Source organism: Schistocerca serialis, chromosome 1 (genome assembly GCF_023864345.2).
Source record: "Schistocerca serialis cubense isolate TAMUIC-IGC-003099 chromosome 1, iqSchSeri2.2, whole genome shotgun sequence".
In the NCBI taxonomy this organism is placed as follows: domain Eukaryota; kingdom Metazoa; phylum Arthropoda; class Insecta; order Orthoptera; family Acrididae; genus Schistocerca; species Schistocerca serialis.
Window position 1 is genome coordinate 1,032,057,480 of NC_064638.1, and position 25,065 is coordinate 1,032,082,544.

Consider the following 25,065-nt stretch of genomic DNA (forward strand, 5'->3'; position numbering starts at 1 on the left):
CTGGTATCAAGGAAAACACACTTTGGGAAGAGAGTGACTAAAACACTGATAGTGATGAAAACATTAGTGGTGGCTAAGTTAACAGTGATATACACGAAGACTGTGATCAGAAGGCTGGCACTTCTGTATTATTTATCTGCATTATAACATAAAAAATGGATTAAGAGAGACCATACTGTGAACAGTTTTTTAAATGTTTATCATGAACAATTTATCCACTCAGTCCCCCCTCCCTCCCAGCCCCCTCCCCTCAACAAAGTCAAGGGTGCAGCTTATATTTAGTACCTATTTAGGTGCGGCTTATATTCATGTCAGTAAGTTCCATTTATTTAGATAAAATTTTATATTTTTGGAAAATCTTTAATAAAATGCCATAAATGAGAACATGTGACAATAATAATACAAACAGGAAAGGGAGCTATGAAAGAAACTAGAAAAATTAAATAATGACATTCCATAACACTTCACTTTGCCACAGTAACATACAATATTCTGAACAGTCTACATGATGTATAACATTCTGACAATACAGGTTCTGTATATATCATTTTTCATGATAATGGACAGCTGTAAATCAGACTTACCTTGTGGACGTCGCATGATGTGGATTCGTTTGGTGGGATCTGACCTGAAGCTAAATGCATATCCACTGTATGCAGTGCCCAAGTCAACAGCAATAATAACTTGTACATGGCAAGAATCTAATCTCATGCAGCATCCTTCTGATATAAGCATCTCTTCAACATGGTTGAAAGCCTCAGGTCCATCTTCCTGTCTGAAGGAGCCAGATGAGAGCACCATATGTGGGCTTTTCCTAATAACATAATGAAAATTCATTAAATAATGAGATTTATTCATTCATTCACCATGTTTCATAGATCACATCCAGGATGAAAACCTGCAGGAATGTAGAACAATTCAAGATATACCTTATAAAATGAGAAGAAACTGATAGAAACAAAATCTACTCACTGCGCTAATGGTAGACTGTCTTTACACAGCTCTGTACTGATTGAGCTTACCCATGCTAAGATTAAAATACTAAAACTGAAGATCTCCTGTGTAAACAATATGAAGGGGCAGTCAATGAGAAATGAAGTTATCACATGTAAAATGTGATATGTGATGTGCTTTATTCATATTAGATGATAGTTCAACAATAAACTGAAAAATGGCAGGTCTATTCTGGTATATTCTCACCAATAGCAACTCTGTCATTATGTGTGCATGTAAACAGTGGTAACTGCCAAAAACATGGTTTTCAATATTAGTAACATGTGCACTGTTATGCTAGGTAAATACTTTTCAGGGAATATTAGTGAACATATCCAAGGATGATTTAGATAACTATGACTCGGATAAAGATCATGAAACATAAATGTGTTTCAAAAATTGTTGCTAATCAAATATATGTGAATAATTATTTGAGTAAGTAAACAATGTTAAACTGTGTTCCTTACCAAGATTTACATCAAATTATGTGACAGTGTAATGGCAAATATGTTATTGCCTTAACATTTATATATTATAGAAAGGTGACAGTAAAATTAATTTTAAATTGTGGTATATCATAGATTAATTTTTGAGACTGCCATGCTTTACTATCACAAAAATTAGCAAAGCAAATATTAAGATGATAGAGTCTTTATGGTAATATTTCATTAACTTTCCAAGCAAGTAAACAGTGGTAAGCCAGTGCTAACCCAAGTTAAGTGCACTCAGTTTGCAAGTAAAATAATATGAGCTATCCTTTTGATGTATTTTTGAGAATAAAATTTTGAACAGAATTTATGATTTTAAAATATGTCATTGCTCTAGGAATAATTAGAAACAAAAACTTACCTGAATAAAAAAATCACAATGTATGTACTTAATGTAACTTTTTCAGGAGATTTTATTGAAACTTTACTGCACAACTCCTCAAAACAACCAACTTGTCTCTTACCATTGTTTACAACCCACATTGTCAATTAGTTAAAAATACTGCCAGTTTGAAGAAAAAAGCTGTTAATTCATAAGTTATATTAAATAGCTGCTGTTAATATGCATTTCACATTAATACACAGCCAGACACAGAAAGTGAAGCACCCAAAAGACGTGGTAGGATGTCAATGTAACTTCATACATTTATGATTCATTCCACATCATTATGATTTATCATGCAAAATGATCCATGGAACATGAAACTAACTAACTGCACACCAGCAGCAGGTATGTAAAAGATTACAGTTTCAATTCTCTGTGACAGGTAGAATAGCCACCAGAGTGCAGTACTTCTGTTTGTATTTAGTGTTATTACCAGGCAGGGTATGGCATAGAAAGGGGGCGGACAGCGTCAGATGTTGAGCGATCATTTTGAAGGACATGGAGATGCCACATGCTCATGCGAGATAGTGTTATCTGCAACTGATATAGTTTGAAACGGGTCACATTATGAGTTTACAACAGCTGGCTGATTAAATCATGCAATACCCAGATTTGTGGTGCACTTAGGTGTGACAGTGACCTGATGTTGGATTGCCTGAGAACATGAGGTCAGGCATACTCATTGTCAAGGTTCTGGTTGACTGAATCTGACTGTCATAAGGGAGGATCACAACACTATGCGTGAAGCACACCATACCCCTTCACGTCTGCATCTGCCATCCAAGAACATTCTGTGTCAACCCACCAGATTGGTCAGAGACTAGTAGCAGCTAGACTAATGAATTACCATCCCATGCATAGGCTGCCATTAACACCACAACACAAATGGCTGCATTTACAGTGGTGCCTTGAATGGGAAACATTGACTATACTGAATGGCACTCAATTGTGTTCAGTGATGAATCACAATTCTGCACTACCCTAGATGCCCATCATTGATGAGAATGGGGTGACGAGGGCAGAGAGACCATTCTTCCAATGTTTTGGAGAGGCACAGCATTATTACATCTCACATCTAGGTGTGGGGAGCCAATCAGTATGACTTCAGCTAATGGCTGGCAGTGATTGAGGGGACTGTAATGGGCTGATGGCACACTGGTACATTATAGACATCCTGCATCCTCATGTGTTGCCTCTCACATAACAGTATTATGGTGCCATTTTTCAACATGACAATGCTTGACCACAAATGGCATGTGTCTCTATGAACTATCTGCATGATGTTGAGGTACTTCTGTAACACAAAGATCACCAGATCTGTCCCCAACAAAACACGTGCAGCACCAGCTCTGACATCATGCCTGTCTCACTGACAGTATCTTTGATATCAAGGACCAATTACAACAGTTGTGGACCAGCTTCCTTCAGAGATGGATGCAATGGTTTTATGAGACTCTTTTCAACAAAATCAGTACAGGTATCCAGGCCAGTGGTGTGAAACTCCATACTTATAAGTGGGCTCATACTGTCAACTTCCTTGTAAATTTGACTCAAGTTTGCAATTACTGAAATAACACCACATTTCTTCCCAACCCATGAAGTTTCATTTTGTTTCCCCTTTCCTTCCAGATGTTTCACTCTTTTTGTCTGGCAGTGTAATTGCACACTGACACTGATATTTTTGAAAGAAAAAAAAACATTACAAACATTTGTAAATAACATTTATAAACACTTTCCTATTAAAAAACATGAAAATGGTGATTCCAATGTATTTCATTGTAGTTTCTAAGCTGTTATATATAGAACCAAATACAAATAATTAAAGTTATGAAAGTGAAAAATGATTTGAAATAGATGATTTTGATTGTATAGGAGAGCGCCAAATTTCCGGTTTTTTTGCTGCTGTTTCCACATCTACATCTACAGCTACATCTACTTGGATACTCTGCAAATCACATTTAAGTGCCTGGCAGAGGGTTCATCAAACCACCTTCACAATTCTCTATTATTCCAATCTCGTATAGTGTGCAGAAAGAACAAACACCTATATCTTTCCGTATGAGCTCTGATTTCCCTTATTTTATAATGGTGCTCATTTCTCCCTGTGTAGGTTGGTGTGAAGAAAATATTTTTGCATTCAGAGGAGAAAGATGGTGATTGGAATTTCGTGAGAAGATTCTGTCACAAAGAAAAATGCCTTTCTTTTAATGATGTCCAGACCAAATCCTGTATCATTTCAGTGACACTCTCTCCCATATTTCGTGACAATACAAAATGTGCTGCCCTTCTTTGAACTTTTCAATGTACTCTGTTAGTCCTATCTGGTAAGGATCCCACACCACCCAGCAGTCTTCTAAAAGAGGCCGGACAAGTGTAGTGTAGGCAGTCTCCTTAGTAGATCTGTTACATTTTCTAAGTGTCCTGCCAATAAAACTTAGTCTTTGGTTAGCCTTCCCCACAACATTTTCTATGTGTTACTTCCAATTTAAGTTTTTCTAATTGTAATTCCTATGCATTTAGTTGAATTTACAGCCTTTAGATTTGACTGATTTATCATGTAACCATTTGTAAATAACATTTCCTTTCAGCACTCATGTGGATGACGTCACACTTTTTGTTATTTAGGGTCAACTGCCAATTTTTGCACCAGTCAGATACCTTTTCTAAATCATTTTGCAATTTGTTTTGATCTTCTGATGACTTTATTAGCCAATAAATGACAGCATCATCTGCAAACAACCTAAGACGGCTGCTCAGATTGTCTCTCAAATCATTTATATAGATAAGGAACAGAAAAAGGCCTATAACACTACCTTGGGGAATGCCAGAAATCACTTCTGTTTTACTCGATGACTTTCCATCAATTACTACGACCTGTGACCTCTCTGATAGGAAATTACAAATCCAGTCACATAACTGATACAGTATTCCATAAGCATGCAATTTCACTACAAGCTGCTTGTGTGGTACAGTGTCAAGCTTTCTGGAAATCCAGAAATATGTACTCGATCTGAAATCCCTTGACAATAGCATGCAAAACTTCAGGTGAATAAGAGCCAGTTGTGTTTCACAAGAATGATGTTTTCTAAACCCATTTTGACTGTGTGTCAATAGACAATTTTCTTTGAGGTAATTCATAATGTTCAAACACAATATATGTTACAAAATCCTGCTGCATATTGACATTAATGATATGTTCCTATAATTATGTGGATTACACCTACTACCTTTCTTGAATGTTGGTGAGACCTGTGCAACTTTCCAGTCTTTGGGTACAGATCTTTCATTGAATGAATTATTATATGTGATTGTTATGTATGGAGCTAATGCATCAGCATACTCTGAAAGGAACCTCATTGGTATACAGTCTGGACCAGAAGACTTGCTTTTACAAAGTGATTTAAGTTGCTTTGCTACTCTGAGGATATTTACTTCTATGGTACTCATGTTGGCAGCTGTTCTTGATTCGAATTCAGGAATATTTACTTCATCTTCTTTTGTGAAGGCATTTCAGAAGGCTATGATTAATAATTCTGCTTTGGCAACACTGTCTTCGATAATATCTCCATTGCTGTTGTGCAGAGAAGGCATTGATTGTGTCTTGCCGCTAACATACTTCACATACTGCCAGAATCTCTTTGGATTTTCTGCCAGGTTTCGAGACAAAGTTTTGTTGTGTAAACTGTTTTAAGCATCTCACAATGAAGTCCATGCTAAATTTCGAGCTTCTGTTAAAGATTGCCAATCTCGGGGATTTTGCTTCTGTTTAAGTCTGGTATGTTGGTTTCATTGTTTTTGCAACAGTGTTCTGACCTGTTTTGTGTACCAAGGAGGATCGGCTCCATTGTTTGATAATTTATTTGGTATAAACCTCTCAATTGATGCCAATACTATTTCTTTGAATTCAAGCCACATCTGGTCTACACTTGCATTATTAGTTTGGAAGGAGTGGAGATTGTCTCTTAGGAAGGCGTCAAGTGAATTTTTATCTGCTTTTTTGAATAGGTAAATTTTTCATTTATTTTTGGATGATTTGGGGGTTACAATATCCAATCTCACTATGACAATCCCATGTTCACAAATCCCTGTATACATTTCGATGCTCATTATTAACTCAGGATTATTTGTTGCTAAGAAGTCAAGTGTGTTTTCACTATTCGTGTGGGCTCATGAACTAACTGCTCAAAATGATTTTCAGTGAATGCATTTAGCACAATTTTGGATGATGTTTTATGCCTACCTCTGGAATTAAACATGTATTTTTGCCAACATATCGAGGGTAAATTAAAGTTACCACCAACTATAATTGTATGAGTCAGGTATGTGTTTGAAATCAAACTCAAGTTTTCTTTGAACCTTTCAGCAACTGTATCATCTGAATTGGGAGATCGGCAAAATGACATAAAGAACACTCAAAAATGCCCAGAGAATGTACAGAAGACTGCAGAAGGGGAAAAAGAGATAGATTAGGTATTATGAAACATGCTTTGCAGCCTGGAGACCATCACATTTGATTAGATAAAACTCAAGTCCTGGCTACCATGAATGGAAGTGGGTGTAAAACAACTGAATGGTATCAGGAGTCCAGTGCTGAAATACACTGCCTGTAAAAAAAGGGCAAAGATACATAAGAGGAGGAAGAAACGAAATTAAGCTTCACAGGTTCAGAGGGTGTGTGACACTACTTAAGTGCTAACAAAATTGAATTAAATTTGCAAAGAATTTAGCAAAGAATTTATCAGTATAATGTTGCATCCTCTCTAGCTTGGATGCAAGCATTGATTTGGTTAATAAGGATGTCATAAAGCCATGTTATCCTCTCCTGAAGCAAGTTAGTCTACAGCTGTTGCAACTACCTCTTGATTTCCAGGATACTGGCACTGGGATGGGGTTGATGTTCAATCTGTTTGGAAATGTCTTGTTGGGGACAGATTTGGGGATCTTGCTGGCCACAGGAGTACCTCAACATCACACAAACAGTCCATAGAGACACGTGACATGGGAATAAACATTGTCCTGTTCATAAATGGTACCAAGATATTGCTGTATGAGTTGTAATACATAGGGGAGCAGGATGTCTGTGACATATTGTTTTGCTGTCAGAGTTCCCTCAATTTCTATCACCTGTAACCTGAAGTCATACTAAATGGCTCCTCACACTATGATGCCAGGAGCAACAACATTGTGCTCCTGCAAAACCTTGGTAAAATGAGATCTCTCTCTCTCTCTCTGGGTCATACAGGGCAGTACAGAACTGTGATTTATTGTTGAACAAAATGCAATGCCATTCTTCAGCAAAACATTCTCCCCAGATATGGTATAACTCCAAATGCAGCCATTTTTACTGTAGTAGCCTATGCCTGGGCAAATAATTCCTTAGTCTGGCTACTGCTAGTCTCTGACCAGTGATGTGGGATGACACAAAATGTTCCAGGGAGGCAGGTGCCAATGGAAAGAGCTTAATAGGTGCTTGGTGCACAATATGGCAGTCCTCTCCTGTGTTGCTCATTCATGATCGACCGGAACATTGACAAGTGTGTCTGACTTCATGTTCCTACACAGTCAAACATCAGGCCACTGTCACATCTGAATGCCCTGCAAATCTGGATACTGCACAATTTGACCATGTAGCCAACTGCACACCCCAATGAGGACCCTTTGAAATGCTGTCAGAAGCTGATAACACTGTTTCACAGTAGAAAACAGCCTCTTCCCATCCTTCACAGTGATCACTCAGTATCTGACAGTATTCATTTCCCTTATATACCCTACCAGGTCTGGTAACAACACAAAACATGAGCAACACAAGTGCACTCTGGTGTGTATGTGTACAAAGTTACATTGACATTCGACCATGTCTTCTGGATGCTTCACTTTTCTTGTCAGGGAGTGTAGATGTGTACCAATATTCAGATGGGGAACAATAGCAATAGTGGATGACAGCAACCAACAACAGCAATTGCTCTACAGTTTTGAAAACATGTTTCATCATGTTAATGCATGGGAGCATGAAGAAAACTGAGTTGATAGTGAGTTAGGATGTTTGTCTCACATTCACAGATGCTACAACTGCCACTGAAAATGTCCTCTGCAGATGAGGACAAAACTGTATACTCCTGTAAGAAAATAATTTAATCACAGCATAACATCCTAGAATATCTTAACAAGGTGCCATTTCTGATTATGAAAATTAGTGTTTTACACACACAATAGGATTATACCTGATGAAGCACTATGGTCCTCACAGCAGCCTTTGGCTATCAGCAAATTATTTCACTTCAAGTTTGACAGTAAGTGTTCTCTTTTAAAAAATCCCAAGGGCCAGCAGTTGTTTCTGGTTCATGGCTGCTCATATTTCTGTCAATCCTCTGAGTTAATCTTTCTTGTATTTGTATTATCTGAATTAACTCAATTAAAAAAAAGATCAAATGGAACAAGTTTCCCATTGTTTTCTATAGGTGTGCTAAATAGTGAGTACAGCAATAACTTCCTGTTGTATGTATCACTGAAATCAAGGAGCATTTTGGTGTTTTTTATTTATATAACTATCAACACAATTGTGAAAATGGTGTTCAAAGATTTAGAAAACAGAGTCATTTCAAAGAAAGATTATCCAGTTATCAGTCAAATTATTTTGGGGGATAAAATACTTAATCAAGTCATTAAAAACACCATGTCCTTAAGAGTAACTTATTTGATTTTCACTGTCAATACATGAAGGGTACAAATATGATAAAAATAACAATAATAATAGGTATGTTACTGCCATAGACTCAAATATTGCAATAAGTACACAATACATATACAAATTAGACTGAATGTTTTTCATAACTGCTCCAAAAATGGAAACTTCTCAATACAATGCAAATAATAATTGGAAAGCCAGATCACCAAATACTTTCAAGGCAAAGTAGTGTTTGGTCAATAGGTGCATAAAAAATAAGGGTAATCGTCATTCCTCCAATCTTTCATGCCTCTTCAGAAGAGGAAGTTTACAGTACTCACACTTATAATAACACTGCATTACTGGTTTTTGCCAGTGATCTAGAATGAGGAGATGTAGATGAAAGGAATTGTGAACAATGGGAAAAGAGGGGTAGAAGCTTGCATAACATATACAGAGTGTAAGAAATGCAGAGAAATCATCACAGTCTTCACATATAAGTTGCAGGATATAATTAACAGTAATTCTGGATTTTTGGAATCAGAACAATTAGTTTATTATCAAAGGAGAGATTTATACATGGCATGTGAATTTTTCTAATAATCCTACATCATAAACAATGAGGAAAGATTTTAGGAAAGTATATGGCATTGGATTTAGGGCCAAGATAGCGCATCTGTCCAGAAAGAGTTAAAAGGAACAAGAAGCCACCTGAGTCTTCTAGAAGCACAATCACATTGCAACTGTGTCCTGTGAAGAAAAAAAAGAAAATAAATGATGTGATTTAGGAGTAAGAAACATGGAGAAAAGGGGGAATTGAGGAAATAGTAACCAGTAATTCCTTGTGTACAATATTACTGTTAGTAATTGTTATTATTATGATCATTATTGTCCCAATTATAAAGAAAAACAGCAATAAAATGAATAGCAGCAAATGATGATAGATACAAGTGAGGTTTACAAAGTTTGAAATTATCAGGTTACTTAGTTAGTATATCACAAATTTAAATGCTTGGGGATGTGAACTGAGGAACTGGTGACAGCTGAAAGTGTGAGGTACACAACTATTGGAAATCAAAATGGAAAAATTCAGTCAGAAAATACTCATATGTCTTTATTTTTATCTGTGAGCTGTCACGGAAGTCTCATCTCCTTGTCCTGATACACCTCCTCCCTTGTTTTATACAATCTTCTGCTGTCTTCCAGCAACTCATACTGCTTATGTAATCACTTGTGTCAGTGATGGAATCAGAAGTATGAGCCTCACCTTTGCAGCTGTAGCATGCAGCAGAAAGAGATTTTAAAAGCTTAGCAGCTGTGATATTATTTTACCTGTTTGACACACAGCACTTCACTTTAACAGTGAGTCCTGGTCTGCCCTGTCAATCATTACTTGCTGTAACTACTCTTTTCTGATACCCAGATTTATCATTAGTTATGGCCTATTCTACAAATTGTTGTTATCAACTATTTGAGTAAAAGTAATTTAGTAATTTTGGGTCAGAATTTAGCAATTTGCTGAAAATACACATGGATTTTAAAATGCTTCCACATGATTGCAGTAAATGGCATTAACCTTCTAATGATGAAAACCTGTCATTTTTCCAAATAATAGTTACATTTTGCACCATATAAATAATTTAAAAGTATTGTTCTTACCTCACAGGAGTTAGATCTTCTTGAACACCGGAATCCAAAGACTCATCTGTACATGTGCAAACTTCATCTGCACAGCTGTCTTCTGGACCACAGGCTGAAACAAAGTTATGTCTTCACTTTCAGCGATTTCTCTTAAATGTTAGTGATTTTCATAAGCCCATGAGCAAATTATGTTCTGCTTTCCTACATGATTTATTGAATATTATTACAGAGTATCTAACTGTTTATCACATCCTGTAAGAGTGATTTTTCTTCTGAGGAGGTAAATATGAATTCTAACAACTTTCCAACTCCAGCTAAACACTTTAAAAGTTTGATCTTTCTGGAAGATTTGTCATGAAGAGTGTTAAAGCTCACATAAAAATGGTAAATGAATTTTGAGATTGCAATGGAGTAACTGCTAGAAAAATGAAAAATAAACCATAATACACAGATACTAGTCCAAAAGCATTAGAAACAATTTGCAGTAATAAAGCAATATCCTGAGAACTGTGCTGTAAGTACTGTGTCAATGAAAAGTAAACATGAAAATTTTCTTGTGTTTCATCGCAGCAGAAATTAAATTTGGACACCTGCATCTAGTAGATTAAATTAGCAAAAAAAGTTTTGTTTTGCCAATGTTTTCATTAATTACTATACATATATGTGTATACCTATAGTAAAATAATAATATATGTGCTAAAATTGTAATTTATCCTGTAACTATAATTGCAAATGTATGCTGATGTACCCAGTATTGCTCTGAACAGTGATTAAAGGATGAATAAATAAATAAAAATGCATAATAGTTCAGACAGATAAGAATGAGTTTAGTCACTATGATTAGTGGTTGTTTTTTTCGAGAGGTTGTCACAGAATGAATAGTCAGTATTCAGAAGTATGACAGGAATCATCACTTGAAGGGAAAATCTTCATGTACATATGCCCTATTCTCAATGGTTTCAGAGATGGAACACATTTAATGTACATTGTCATTTATTTTCTGTATTATTCAATACACTGTCATTCTTTACAAGACACCACATTAGTGTAGTGGAAGTTGAGACAAACAATTTGATGTAGGTGGAGACGTGGATACAGGAGATTTGTGTTATATTAAGTCAGAAAACTACATCAAACTGGCCTACAAAAACTACCTAAGCTACAGTGCTTGCATCTCACACAAGATTTTCAACTTTCTGACAATATTATGATATGGATAGTTGCTACTCACTACACAGTGGAGATGCTGAGTCACAGGTAGGTATAACAAAAAGGTGGTCAAACAAGTAAGCTTTCGGCCAAAAAGGCATTCATTGGAATGGCTGAGTCTAGCCTTTGCAGCCAGCAACTGCTGCCATGAGTGTGGGAGTTGCATTTATGTCAGTTTGAGTGTATGTTGTCTAATTTTGATGAAGGCCTGTTTAGTCAAAAGCTTTGTTTGACAATCTTTTTGTTGTGCCTATCTGCAACTCAGCATCTCTACTATATGGTGAGTAGCAACTATCCTTTACATAATATCACAATTATTAGATTCTGGATTTTCCATTGTTTGATTTTCAATATTCTCTCACTCTATTCATGCAAACTATAAATACTAGAAAAAATGAATAAGACCCTTCTCATAGAAAATTTAATGTAGGTTAATTTTGTAATATGACATTTTCAGTAGAGGCAGTTTTTAAGTTATTCAAGAAAAATGCACAAAAGTGACATTAAATGTGTTCTACCTGGGAAACCATTCAGAACAGAGCATATGTCTAGATGAAGATTTTTGCTTCAAATGAGTATATCCATAAATACTGACCATCATTTCTGGGATACCATTTATGTTTCTATTGCCTTCTCTCTTCTTACCTGTTTTGTTCTTTGTTGTGCTTTTAGAGCCATATTTACAAATTAATTTACAATGTGAATATAAAATGATTTGTAACACATCATTTATCATGCAAATGATCTATGGATCATGAAACTAAATAACCAACCTATTCCCCTCCAGCCTTCCCCCAATCCACTTCACATAAACTTTTCCACATTGACTCACACACCCTACTGTGAAATTATGGGAAGCTCTTGATTTAAGCTCTGATGATCACCATTTGAGTATTTTACTTATGTTAACCCCTCCCCTCCCTCCACTGCAGCCACCTCCCCCACCTTCACACGTCTGTCATAACTTTCTTTTGGTTCTGTGCCACCTTTTCTGTTAATTGTTTGTTACTTTAATTCCAAGAGAATCCTCTCTTTTTCCTCCAAATTTATTGTTTGGACACTGTTCAGTTTCATTTCAGTTGGAATATTTTCTATGTACATTTCTACAGGACTTATTTTTCAGTCAGTGACATATTTAACAGATTTTGCAATTGTTTCGCTTCAACATTCCTGTAGCAAGTGACTCACTGTTTCACACAATGGAGATCTTCTTATGAAACAGTGCCACTGATAAGGCACTTTCAGTCATCACATAACTGTTATACTGCACTAATCACCACATTTACATAATTATTATACATATAGAAGTACATGAAGAGCAGCCAAAAGGTATAGTTAGGAAAAAAATAATCAGAATTTAATAAAATTTCATTTTGAACTGGCTGTCAGAGACTGCTTGTTTAAGTGTAGACCAAAGAGTGGCAAGAGCCTAATACATGATGATAGTTATTTTTTGTCACAACCAACAACTTCTGTACATGAGCCATCTTCAGCTTTATTTAAGCTTCCAAGCACGTAAAAATACCGAAACAGCAGTAATGTGCTACACTGAACAAATAATCAAAAATCTGGAAAAAGATTATAGTGTAGTAGGAGTAAATTTACACCTCTCCAAAGCTTTTGACATGGTGAACCAGGACATTCTCTTAGAAAAATTGGAATCGTTGGGTATACATGGGATAGGAAAAAAATTGTTTGAATCATACCTAAAAAACAGAACACAGGTTGTAGGACTGACATCAACTTACTCCAACCACAAAATAAATTCAGTATCAGAGGCAAAAAATGTGGAAATAGGAGTACCACAAGGCAGCATCTTAGGGCCCATATTGTTTCTTGTCTATATAAATGATTTTCACACCTCAGATGATGCAGCCAAAGCAATAATATTTGCAGATGATACTAGTGTGATAATAAGTGCACCAAAGCAGTTACTACCAACAACTGCTGATAAAGTACTAAATCACATCCACTCTTGGCTCAATGCAAACAGGTTGACATTGAATGTAAATAAAACAAATTATATGCAGCTTGGGAAAAGATGTCAAAATGTAAATCTTGATCTGGTGTGGGGTGACAAAGCCTTAGACAGAGTGACATCCACAAAATTGCTGGGGATTCATGTGGATGAAAACTTAAATTTTAATGACCACGTACTAAAACTTGCACAGAAACTTAATTCAGCCTGTTTTGCTCTCAGAATAATTGCAAATGTTTGTACCTCAGAGGGTGCCAGAATGGCATATTTTTGCTATTTTCAATCTCTTGCTACATACGGAATAATATTTTGGGGTTCCACAACAGGGCGCCTAAAACAAATTTTTTTGTTGCAGAAGAGGGCCATCCGAATAATAACTCACAGTCATCCACAGACACACTGCAAACCCATATCAAAAAGCTTAGAATACTTACTATACCATCATTATACATATACAAATATGTATTGCATGTCAGGACCCACATTGCAGATTTTCAGACAAATGCCGACTTTCATAACTACAATACCCGTAATAGCGCAGCACTCCACACTCAGCGAACAAAAAGAACGAATACACAAAGGCATGTGAGCCATATCGGTGCGAAACTGTACAAAGCACTGCCAGTCAACATCAGGAAGTTAGAAGATGATGACAAATTTAAAACAGAATTTAAAAAATTTCTAGTAGAACAATGTTTTCATTGTGTAAATGACTATGTAGCTCAATAAATATTTTCTGATGATATTTATAAAAGCAAAATGGAAAATACTCAATATGTAGGCCCTACTTAATCATTCATTACCTAATCATTCATTACATTACATACTTAAAGGACAGCTGTTGTGTGATGTAAATATATACTTAAGCAGTGTGGTGTATATAAGGACTTGCCGTTTAGGGAGGACAAAACTATAGCCTTATGAAAGACAGACTATGCATTTAAAATAACAAGCAGTGATGTATATAGGCTATATTACTTACATTGTATTATTATTAACCTCATTGTATTATTTTGTTTTGTATTTTTTTACGTATATATTGTTTGTGTCCATTTCTTTGAAATGGCTTGACAACATCCATACAATATTTATTGTCAACGGATGGATAAATAAAATAAATAAATAAAATAAATAGCTGAGAAGCAACTCAGAATTCCTATTGACTACATCCCATGTCAGACATTGAAATAAAATAAACTAATTTACAAGTAAAAAAAAAAACATAGCAGCCATTTCAGTTTGTTTTTGTATAATTCAAATACAAAAATGAAGTAAGTATGTCCCAGAAAGCTAGACAACATTTCACTGCTTTGCTTTGAAAGTGGCACAACTTAAAAAAACTCGTTTGTGTGTTTTCTGTAAAAATAAAAAAAATAAAAAAGAGGAAAAAAGTACTTCCATACCAAAGATTTATCACGTCAGCCGTCATATTTCTGTTGTTTGTGGTTTGCCACTAGATGGCACATGTGCCATTAGAATATGGCAATTATTTTAAGAATGAGTTTGCATTATATTTGTTTCTTTGAAAACAAGACATTTCAAGTTGCACTGATGTTCATGGTAAGTTCTATCATTTCTTATATCATATTTTATCATTAATAAAATATTATTTTGAAATGCGCCTCTACCAATGATTAAATGAAAGTTTTGTTAGGATCATTTTCGAGTTGTACCTATATATAACCAATTAATTTGAGCTTAAATCATTTACTATTTTTCTTTTTTTTATATTTTGATAGTGAAAGCATGTAGTCTTCCCAAGCAAGAACACCATTAATATTAATCCTTTGCAAAGTCTCCAGTGCAAATGTACCAGATGACAATGTAAATATCAACGAAGCCTGGAAAAATGTTTGTGAGAACAATCTGGCAGGTAAGTGTAATTTATCTAAATAGTTAAGGATAAAATTATGTAATTATGATATGCCAGAAGATAATTTTTTCCTCATATCAATTTTGTTAACAACCATTTGAATTTTTACACAAAGTGACAATAGTTTTAACATTGTTTATTTCATTTTTAGTTGGGCCAATGGATGTGGGAGTAAATAAGGTAGAAGTAAACAAGGCAAGCAACCCGCATAAACACTTGGCAAATGAGGAACATTATGAATTAGTATTTAATTCAGATGATACTGACACTGGCACCAACTATAAGAACAGGAGCACTAATGAAAATTCATCAGTATCTGATAATGATCCCAGGCACAGGAATGGTAACAGCACTGAAACATCAACTGCAATGAAAGTAGGGAGAAAAAGAAAACAAAAAATATGAACAATTGGTTAAGTCATTCTACCAAGAAGCTTACAAATACTGGTAAGCTATACATTTCCCACAGAACTAAGAAAGAAGTAAGGGACAGTGAATTAAAAGAGGCTTGCCCTGACATATGTAGACTGACCCTAGGGAAAAATTTACCGAAGAGGAAAGAAGAAGGATTTTTGATAATTACTGGCACCTGTGGGACTTATATAGAAAGTGAGCCTTCATAGCTCTGAGCATGTTTAAAGCCATGCCTACATATCGATTGCCTACTTTCTCCACGTATGTGTACACCATAATTAGCCTATCATGCAAACATTGGGGTTACATGTGAGACGTTTTTTTTGGGAGGGGGTGTGGAGGAGAGGGGGAGGGAGCTACATGTGGGCCAAACTGCAAAATAACTCTGGGTTCAGTGTGGGGCGGCAGAGGGGTGAGTGGACTGCTGTAGCTTGTTTTGGGGTTGTGTACCACTGAGGCTACAGCGAGGATGAAACCCTTGCATTGTTTCAAGGTCCCCACTTCAATGCAATACAATACCTGGAATACCTTGCAACACACTGTTCAGGAGAGATCTCCACCCCATCGTACTTATATGGATTTATGGATAGCTCTGCAGGATTCATGGTGTAGCACTACTTCAGACATTAGTCGAGTCCATGCCACGTTGTGTTGCATCACTTCTGTGTGCTCGCAGTGGAACTACACAATATTAAGCTGGTGCACCTGTTTCTTTGGCTCTTCAGTGTATGTTGCAACACATTTCCAGTTACACTGCGAGAATGTCTGAAAAATAACAAACGACCTATGGCTTTTGCTGTGCCTGTGGTTTGACGGGAGCCTACAAACCATACAGATGACTGCTATTTCAGCTATTTTAGCTTGAGTCTTCGATCTGCTAATCGACCCATTCTGAATTCAGATAGTTTACCAGTTCCTACACCACCCAAAAATTTTGTGTTTGAAGTAGAAAATGAGGACAGAGTGCAACAAGAAAAAGAAGCAGAAGAAAAACCAAACAAGCCTTCCGCAACCCATGATTCTGATTTTTAGGGAAAAGATGATAAACTGCATACACTGAGTCGAGCGGAATTGAGTGGTCTCATTAGAGACCTTGACTTTCCAAAGAAGGCAGAAATTTTTGGGCCTCGACTAAGGCAATGGAATCTCCTCGAAAGTGATGTCACAGTCTCACAGTACAGAAAACTTCACATGGAATTGCTTCCCTTTTTAGAGAAGGAAAACAATCTTGTTGTTTGCTGCGGCATAATGGCTTGATGAAATCTTTGTTTCTGAACCATGATCCAACTGAATGATAAATCGTTTGAAAGCTGTGTTGCTTCACAATGGCAATGGTTTTCCTTCTACTCCTGTTGGTCATGCTTTTCACATGAATGAGACAATGCAGATATGACAACCCTCTCGGACTCAATCAAATATGATGAATACAAACAGAAAATCTGTGGTGATTTAAAAGTCATTGCCATACTCTTAGGAATGCAACTGGAGTACACAAAACATTGCTGCATCTTATGTATGTGGGACAGTAGGGATAGGAAATCTCATTATATTAAAGCAGACAAAACTGCAAGAAATCTTAAACCTAGCGAGAAAAATGTCGTTGCCAAGCATCTCGTGGACCCAAAAGACATTCTTCTTCCACCCCTGCATATCAACCTGGGTTTGATGAAAAATTTTGTCGAAGGTAAGAACCAAGAATGACGGGCCATTAAGTACATAAGAGAGAAATTTCCGAAATTAAGTGATGCAAAAGTTAAGGAAGGTGTTTTATCGGGCCACAATTTGAGAACTTGTAAAGGATCTTGCATCTAACCAAGTTTTGTAGGTAAAGTGAAAGGACGCTTGGGAAGCCTTCAAGGGAGTTGTTTATGAATGTTTAGGCAACAAAAGAGATGATAACTACACTCAGTTGGTGGCAGTGCTCCTGCAACATGTCCCTTGAAATTCATTTTCTCCACTACCCACCCGGACTTTTTCCCTCCTAGTTGTGGAGCTGTCACTGATGAAAATGGAAAAAAATTCCATCAGGACATTTCTGTTATGTAAGAAAGACATCAGGGCCATTGGAATTAAGCAATGCTTTCGGATTGCTGTTGGTCTTTGTGTAGGAATGCTTCACAACTCCGTTGCAAGAGGCAAGCTAAAATATGACGTTCTCATGCAGCCATCACATAATTCTCTTCAGACCCAACCCTCAGCAAGGTATTCTTCCAGCAATTTAGAGCTCTTAAAACGTAAACCATCATTTAGAAAAATTCAAATGTACTTTCAATGTTGTTAGCATATGTAATTAATATGTTTCTTTTCCACTTAATCCATTAATATGAAATATTTACACCTAGTGTGTGTCACAGAAACTAAAGCAAGGAAAATTTTTCATTGTCATATTTGTTTTTCTCTACCCAAAATTAGTAAGAATTGACTCATAAAGTTGGCCAGTGTAATTGTAAAGGGAACTTATGCAAAGGAAAAATAAGGAAACTCGATTTATTGAACTCCAAAAAATAAACGAAATTAATTAGACAGACCTGGGAATGAGGAGGTTTCAGGGGGGCTCAACCTAAAAACAGAACCACAAACGTGAACACAAAAAAAAACCTAACGAAAGTACCAAGAAAACATAATGCAGTACATGAAAATGAGGAAGAGAATGCCAGTGTTACCCACGAGGGAAAAAGCAACTGACCAAACATCGGCATCACCAACGGTGAAAAGAACAGCATACCTAACATCGGTATCGTCTTCTTCAGATGACCTACATAAATCAACTGAACGGGATACTATATTACCAACAGTGAAATGAATAACATATGCCTAATTTAACATTAGTATCCTGTACACAGTTGACCTATGCAGGCAGTAATTGAAACCAGTAATAGTGAAGTGTAAAAGTTTGTGAGATCAAGATGGACCTTTGAAATAAAGTGCCACAACACGGTCACGGACTCATTTTGAGTCTTTATGTCTTCAATTGAGAGCTATATAGGTCAACTGAAAAGCAGGATACTAGTTTTACTTACATAAAAGAAAACAACATACCTAACACTGATATCTGTTTTTCTGTAGATCTGTGATTACCTGTCGTGAAAAAACTGCAATTCTTACATTGGTCTCCTGTACTTCAGTTGACACGGATATTTCCTATTGCAGAGAAAACAACACCACTAAAATTGGCATCCTTTGTTTCAATTGACATATATATTACCTAGTGTGTAGAAAACGACATGTGTAGCATTAGTATCCTGCACTTCAGCTGACCTGTATAGCTCAGCTGGAAAATAGGACACTAATATTATCCATAACGAAACGCACGACACACCTGACACTGGTATCCTACCTTTTTAAAGTTATAAGATTACTAACTTATATCTAAAACGTCATCTATTGAGTAGGAGGAGCTGTTATTCAGAAATTCTTTTAAATTGTTTTTAAATGATGATTGGCTCTCTGTCAGACTTTTGAGGTTATTAATAGCAAATTTCATAAGTGAATGTATGCATTTCGAAGCTACTGTGAATATCCCTAGCTCCATAAATAAATGTCCTTTGGGCTCCAGCTATTATTCTGATTGCACACTTTTGTCCAATGGGTACTTTTTTCCTTAAAGAGGAATTACCTCGAACTATGATGCCATACGAAAGCAGTGAATGAAAACAGGCATAGTAAGGTAATTTAATTCTATGTTTACTGTCGAAATTTGCAATAACCATTATAGCATAAATAGCTGAACTCTAACTTTTCAGCAGATTATCAATGTGTTCCTTCCAATTCAATCTCTCATCTATGCACATGCCTAAAAATCTGTAATACTTTGCCTTAGCTACAGACTTCTGTTCAAACTCTATATTTATTAATGGTGTTGTGCCTATTACTGCACAAGCTGTATGTACTGTGTTTTATCGAAATTTAATGAGAGTCCATTTGCAGAGAACCATTTAATAATATTCTGAAAAGCATTAATTACAATTTCCTCAGCTAATTCTTGCTTGTTGGGTATAATTACTGCATTTGTGTCACCAGCAAATTGTGAATATACTGTAGAGTGGCAAGTCATTAATATATATTTAGACCTAACATAAACCTTGTGGGAACTCTTTCTTGATACCTCCCTAGTCTGAGGAATCTGCTGAATTTTTTCGCGTTATGTAAACTGTTTATTTCAACCTTCTGTAATCTCCTAGTTAAATATGAATTAAGCCATTTGTGCACTGTCTCGCTCATACAACCATACTTAAGCTTATCTAGATAGCATTTTATGTTGAAAAGCCTTTCTGAAAACCAAATCAGCATTTTGTTAGTACTTTATTTTTACAAATATATGAAGCTACTCTTGAATATATTACTTTTTCATGAATTTTGGATAAAGCTGTCAGAAGTAGGTGGCAGCTGTTGGCATTCGACTATCTCCCTTTTTATACAATGGTTTAACAATAGTATATTTCATTCTATCGGGAAAAATGTCCTGTTTCGGTGAGATATTACATATGTAGCTGATAACCCTATTTAATCGTTGGGAACAAATTTTTAGAACTTTGTTGGAGTTTCCATCGAAGCAATTGAAAGACAGACTGTTAGATTTGCTACCGGTATGTTCGAACAACAGTAAATGTTGCGGAGATGCTTCGGGAACTGGAGGGAAGTCGGCGTTCTTTTCAAGAAATACCATTGAGAAAATTTAGAGAGCCGGCATTTGAAGCTGACTGTCGAAAGATTCTACTGCCGGCAACATACATCGCGCGTAAGGACTACGAAAATAAGATACGAGAAATTAGGGCTCACAAGGACGTACAGACAGTCGTTTTTTCCCTCGCTCCATTTGCGAGTGGAACAGGAGGGGAAATGGCAAGTAGTGGTAAAGGAGACCCAAACCGCCAAACATCGTCAATGGCTTGCGGAGCATCTATGTAGCTGTAGATGTAGATTCCATCAGTTCTACGCGAGCTTTTACTTTTGACTGAGTTTATTATTTTCCTAACTTCAGAAGGAGAGGTGGGTAGATTTTCAACTTTATCAAATCGCGTTGCCTCTTCCATAAACAGCTTTGCCTCTTGTAATGAACAGCTTGATCCTATTTCCTCCACCTTCAAAAATGATTATTGAAATTATTTTCAACCTCGGTCTCATTGGTAACAAACTTTTCATTCAGTTTGACGGTAATACAGTCTTCCTGTGCTCTTGGTTCCCCTGTTTCACTTTTAATAACATTCCAACCTATCCCAGCACGACGAAGACCGTCTTGACAGCTTTACTTCTGCCAGTACTTCATCTCATACCTTCCAAAGATAGGCAAAGGTCCCTAGTTCGATTCTCGGTTCGTCACACAGTTTTAATCTACTAGGAGCTTTCATACCAGCGCACACTCCGCTGCAGAATGAAAAATTCAACCTAGAGCTTTACAAGGCCCTCGACAGATCGACCCGTGGCGCAGACGTAACGGAAATTAATAGCTCGTTAACATTAAAATTCCTTCAGAAGAGGATGGAGAAACAGTTTTATCCATAGTGCCATTATGGGAAAGGTGTGCATATTTACCCTATCTGCTACGTCTGCTATTGCAGAGGCTGCTTGCAAGTTGGGACAAGTGAGCTTTGATGAGTGTCATTAACGCAGATATGTACACCTCCTTTAGCTGCTTTCCACTCAGATAACGTTCCGGCGGAGGCTAAAGATTTTCTAATACAGAAACATCACTATAAAATGTGTGTGTTAAAGACATAGCCGCTAATTGTTTCCCTGTGCTTACAGGGCTGGTTAGTCTACATGTATTCCGAACCCTTTGAGGATCCATTGCAGTGCACAGGCCATTTTGTCGATGAGATTAGTCTTTCCTCCGCTTGCTGTCAAGACTGTAACTGTCTGGGAGTTGAAGCGTCAAACGAGATGCTGGCAGGATTCCTCTGAAAGACGTCACAGTCCATTGTTCCTGTGACTCTGAGCACTATGGGACTTAACTTCTGAGGTCATCAGTTCCCTAGAACTTAGAACTACTTAAACCTAACTAACCTAAGGACATCACACACATCCATGCCCGAGGCAGGATTCGAAGCTGCGACCGTAGCGGTCGCGTGGTTCCAGACTGTAGCGCCTAGAACCGTTCGGCCACTCCGGCCGGCAATGTTCCTGTGGACTGGTCCTTTTCAGACTTAGCAGACAACACGAGTGTCTAATGGCTATGTCCGACCTCTTTAGGTTTTTGATGGCTCGTGGAGAGAAAACAAAAGCATGACTAAAGAAGTCATTTGGATTAGAATTACTGCATGATATTCCGCTTTATCAATGATCAGTGCGAAATTGTTTTCGCTCCTCTAGCGATGTGGTACGGTACCGTGGCGCGGGGAGGTCAAAATACCTCAATTCCGACATCTAGTGTCACTTAAAACACGATGTTTTAATCATTTTTACTGAATTAAAAAATCGACGAAGACATGGCAGTAACTTGCCTACATGAAATTCGATTACAGCTTTGTAATTCTCTGATCAAACGGAACCGTTTAACGCACATCAAGATAAGATTTTGATTTTTAATTAGTAATTTTTGTAGTGATTTTTGCTTTGTACGTTTTTAGCCATTTTCATGCGTTTCAAAACAGCTCAATGAGCTATTTATAAACTCAATTTGCATATTATCAGAACCAACAATTTGTAAGGGACTCCCAATGTGACCTGGATACGCTGAACAATCTGTGTAGTTAGCCCTCAATATAACTTAAGTTTATACAATGCTTCATTTGAATCACTACCCAAGTCGTACTTCTGACGTAGGGCGTATCTGCCGCCATGGGAATTACGTCAGTATCAACTAGAATAAAAACTACAACCTCGACTAAAATTGGGCACCTTTTGGCAGAAGCACTTATGTGGTCTCTACATCTACATCTACATCTACGTGATTACCCTGCTATTCACAATAAAGTGCCTGGCAGAGGGTTCAATGAACCACCTTCAAGCTGTATCTCTACCGTTCCACTCTCGAACGCCACGCGGGTAAAACGAGTACTTAAATTTTTCTGCGCGAGCCCTGGTTTCTCTTATTTTATCGTGATGATCATTTCTCCCTATGTAGGTGGGTGCCAATAGAATGTTTTCGCAATCGGAGGAGAAAACTGGCGATTGAACTTTCAAAAGAAGATCCCGTCGCAATGAAAAACGCCTTTGTTTTAATGATTGCCACTCCAATTCGCTTAGCATGTCTGTGACACTGTCTGCCCTATTTCGCCATCATACGAAAGGAGCTGCCCTTCTTTGTACTTGTTCGATGTCATCCGTCAGTCCCACCTGATGCGGATCCCACACCGCACAGCAGTACTCCAGAATAGGGCGGACAAGCGTGGTGTAAGCAGCCTCTTTAGTAGACCTGTTGCACCTTCTAAGTGATCTGCCAATGAATCGCAGTCTTTGGTTTGCTCTACCCACAAAATTATCTATGACATCGTTCCAATTTAGGTTATTTGTAATTGTAATTCCTAAGTATTTAGTTGAATTTACAGCCTTCAGAACTGTGTGACTTATCGCATAATCGAAATTTAGCTGATTTCTTTTAATACTCATTTGAATAACTTCACGCTTTTCCTTATTCACGGTCAATTGCCACTTTTCGCACCATACAGATATCTTATATAAATCATTTTGCAAGTCGTTTTGATCATCTGATGATTTTACAAGACGGTAAATGACAGAATCATTTGTAAACAATCTAAGACGGCTACTCAGATTGTCTCCTATGTCGTTAATATAGATCAGGAACAATAGAGAGCCTATAATACTTCCTTGGGGAACGCCGGATATTACTTCTGTTTTACTCGATGAGACGGTTATTGTCGTGAGGGTCTTGGCAGACGCTTTAGCAGGTGACATACGTGCCTATGTTTCCAAGGTTGCACTGCACAGCATTTTCTTATGGTGACGGTGGCAACAATGACTCGGGAAAAAAGATATTTCAGTGCGTCTATTCCATTGTTTATGTTCAGAACAATAATAAACCGAGATTATTCCAAGTTTATCTTTGTCATTCATAAAGTTAAAAGACCACCTCAAATATACATATAAAGCCACAAAAGTACTTATAAAGCCACGGTCCTGCAGTCCTGGACAAGAAGATAAGTACATCCAAGGAAGTCGAGTTTGGCAATCTATGTTATCAGCTGGTGCCCGATTTAATGTCATTTAAAGCAACTGGGCGAGCGTAATCGACACCTACGCATGCGGAACCTCTTTGGGAGTTCGTTGCTTGGCTACAATTTCTCTGGTGGCTCCTGAAATGGCGCCTTTGCGTCGGCTTGAGTGGCATTTAAGCGCGCGCCCAACTCTATCATTAGTCTGTCTGCTGGGGGTTGAGTAATTTGGAAGGATCTGGCCGGACCACGGCCCGGGCTTGTTAGTCGCGGACATCCACTCACCGGGTATGCTTCATGCACGTTTTCTTTGGACTGCTTGCGTACGTCTACTGCCGGTCGGGGTGGCCAAGCGGCTCTAGGCGCTACAGTCTGCAACCGCGCGATCGCTACGGTCGCAGGTTTGAATCCTGCCTCGGGCATGGGTGTGTGTGTGATGTCCTTAGGTTAGTTAGGTTTAAGTAGTTCTAAGTTCTAGGGGACTGATGACCTCAGCAGTTGAGTCCCATAGCGCTCAGAGCCATTTTTTTTTTTGCATCCCGGTAATAAGGGCGTACCGGTGTTAAGCAGTTACTAGATTGCAAGTGAGCTTGCATTTTATCGTGTTCTGTTTGCAAGATCTTTGATGTATGCGTGCACTGCGGGCGTGTACAGTTTTCGGGTTTAAGTTTTTCTTAATATTTTTCATTGCCAATTAAGGTTCAAAAACCACCTCTCTGGTGTTTTTATGGTGTTCTGGAAATTCTGCTTTTTTTTAACCACAAGTACTTGCAGGTAAAAGAGGCTCAGTTGTCTCCTCTCATTTCTTCTGTTATGTTTGGGGCCCGCTGGCTATTTCCCATTCACGTGATGTAAATTTGGTGGCTTTTTCGGTGTAGAACCTGAAACAAACGGGTGACTGCCTGGGGCGTTGGCCGAGTTCGAGACGATTACCGTGTTGTGCCTAATTCATATGTTTCAACACCTTTATTGCCTTGCATTTTTTTGTTCTATACTTAATTGGTAACACATGATGATTTGTCTTTGAACTCTTTCGAACTTTAGACGTCACATACTCGATTATCTCGTGGCCATTGATCTTTCTTTCATATTGTGAAACTGTTGTTTAATTCAGTAAATGCCTCTGGGACTATTTTATAGTGCTTATAGAGTTTAAATAATTCGCCTGGTATTGATTTAAAAAAGGAATTGTGTTCTGTTATAGAAACTGTTGTTTAAAGTTTTGCTCACTGATGTGGAGCATTCCTCTGAGCTTATGGTTCGTCTCATTGGCGAATAAGCGTTGGTTGTCTTTGTAATTTAAAATTTG

The 25,065-nt window shown here is 37.3% G+C and overlaps 1 protein-coding gene across 1 annotated transcript in view; it reads right to left on the bottom strand.

Annotated features, from left to right (window-relative positions):
* The window catches only part of LOC126455096 (heat shock 70 kDa protein 12A-like), a 211,257-nt gene that overhangs the window by 140,578 nt on the left and 45,614 nt on the right, over positions 1–25,065 (bottom strand). The window contains exons 2-3 of the mRNA XM_050091149.1: positions 10,190–10,283; positions 585–814 (exon numbers count right to left, since the gene is read on the bottom strand). Of these exons, the coding sequence (XP_049947106.1) occupies positions 585–814; positions 10,190–10,283 (324 nt within the window). The remainder of the gene's footprint in view (positions 1–584; positions 815–10,189; positions 10,284–25,065) is intronic.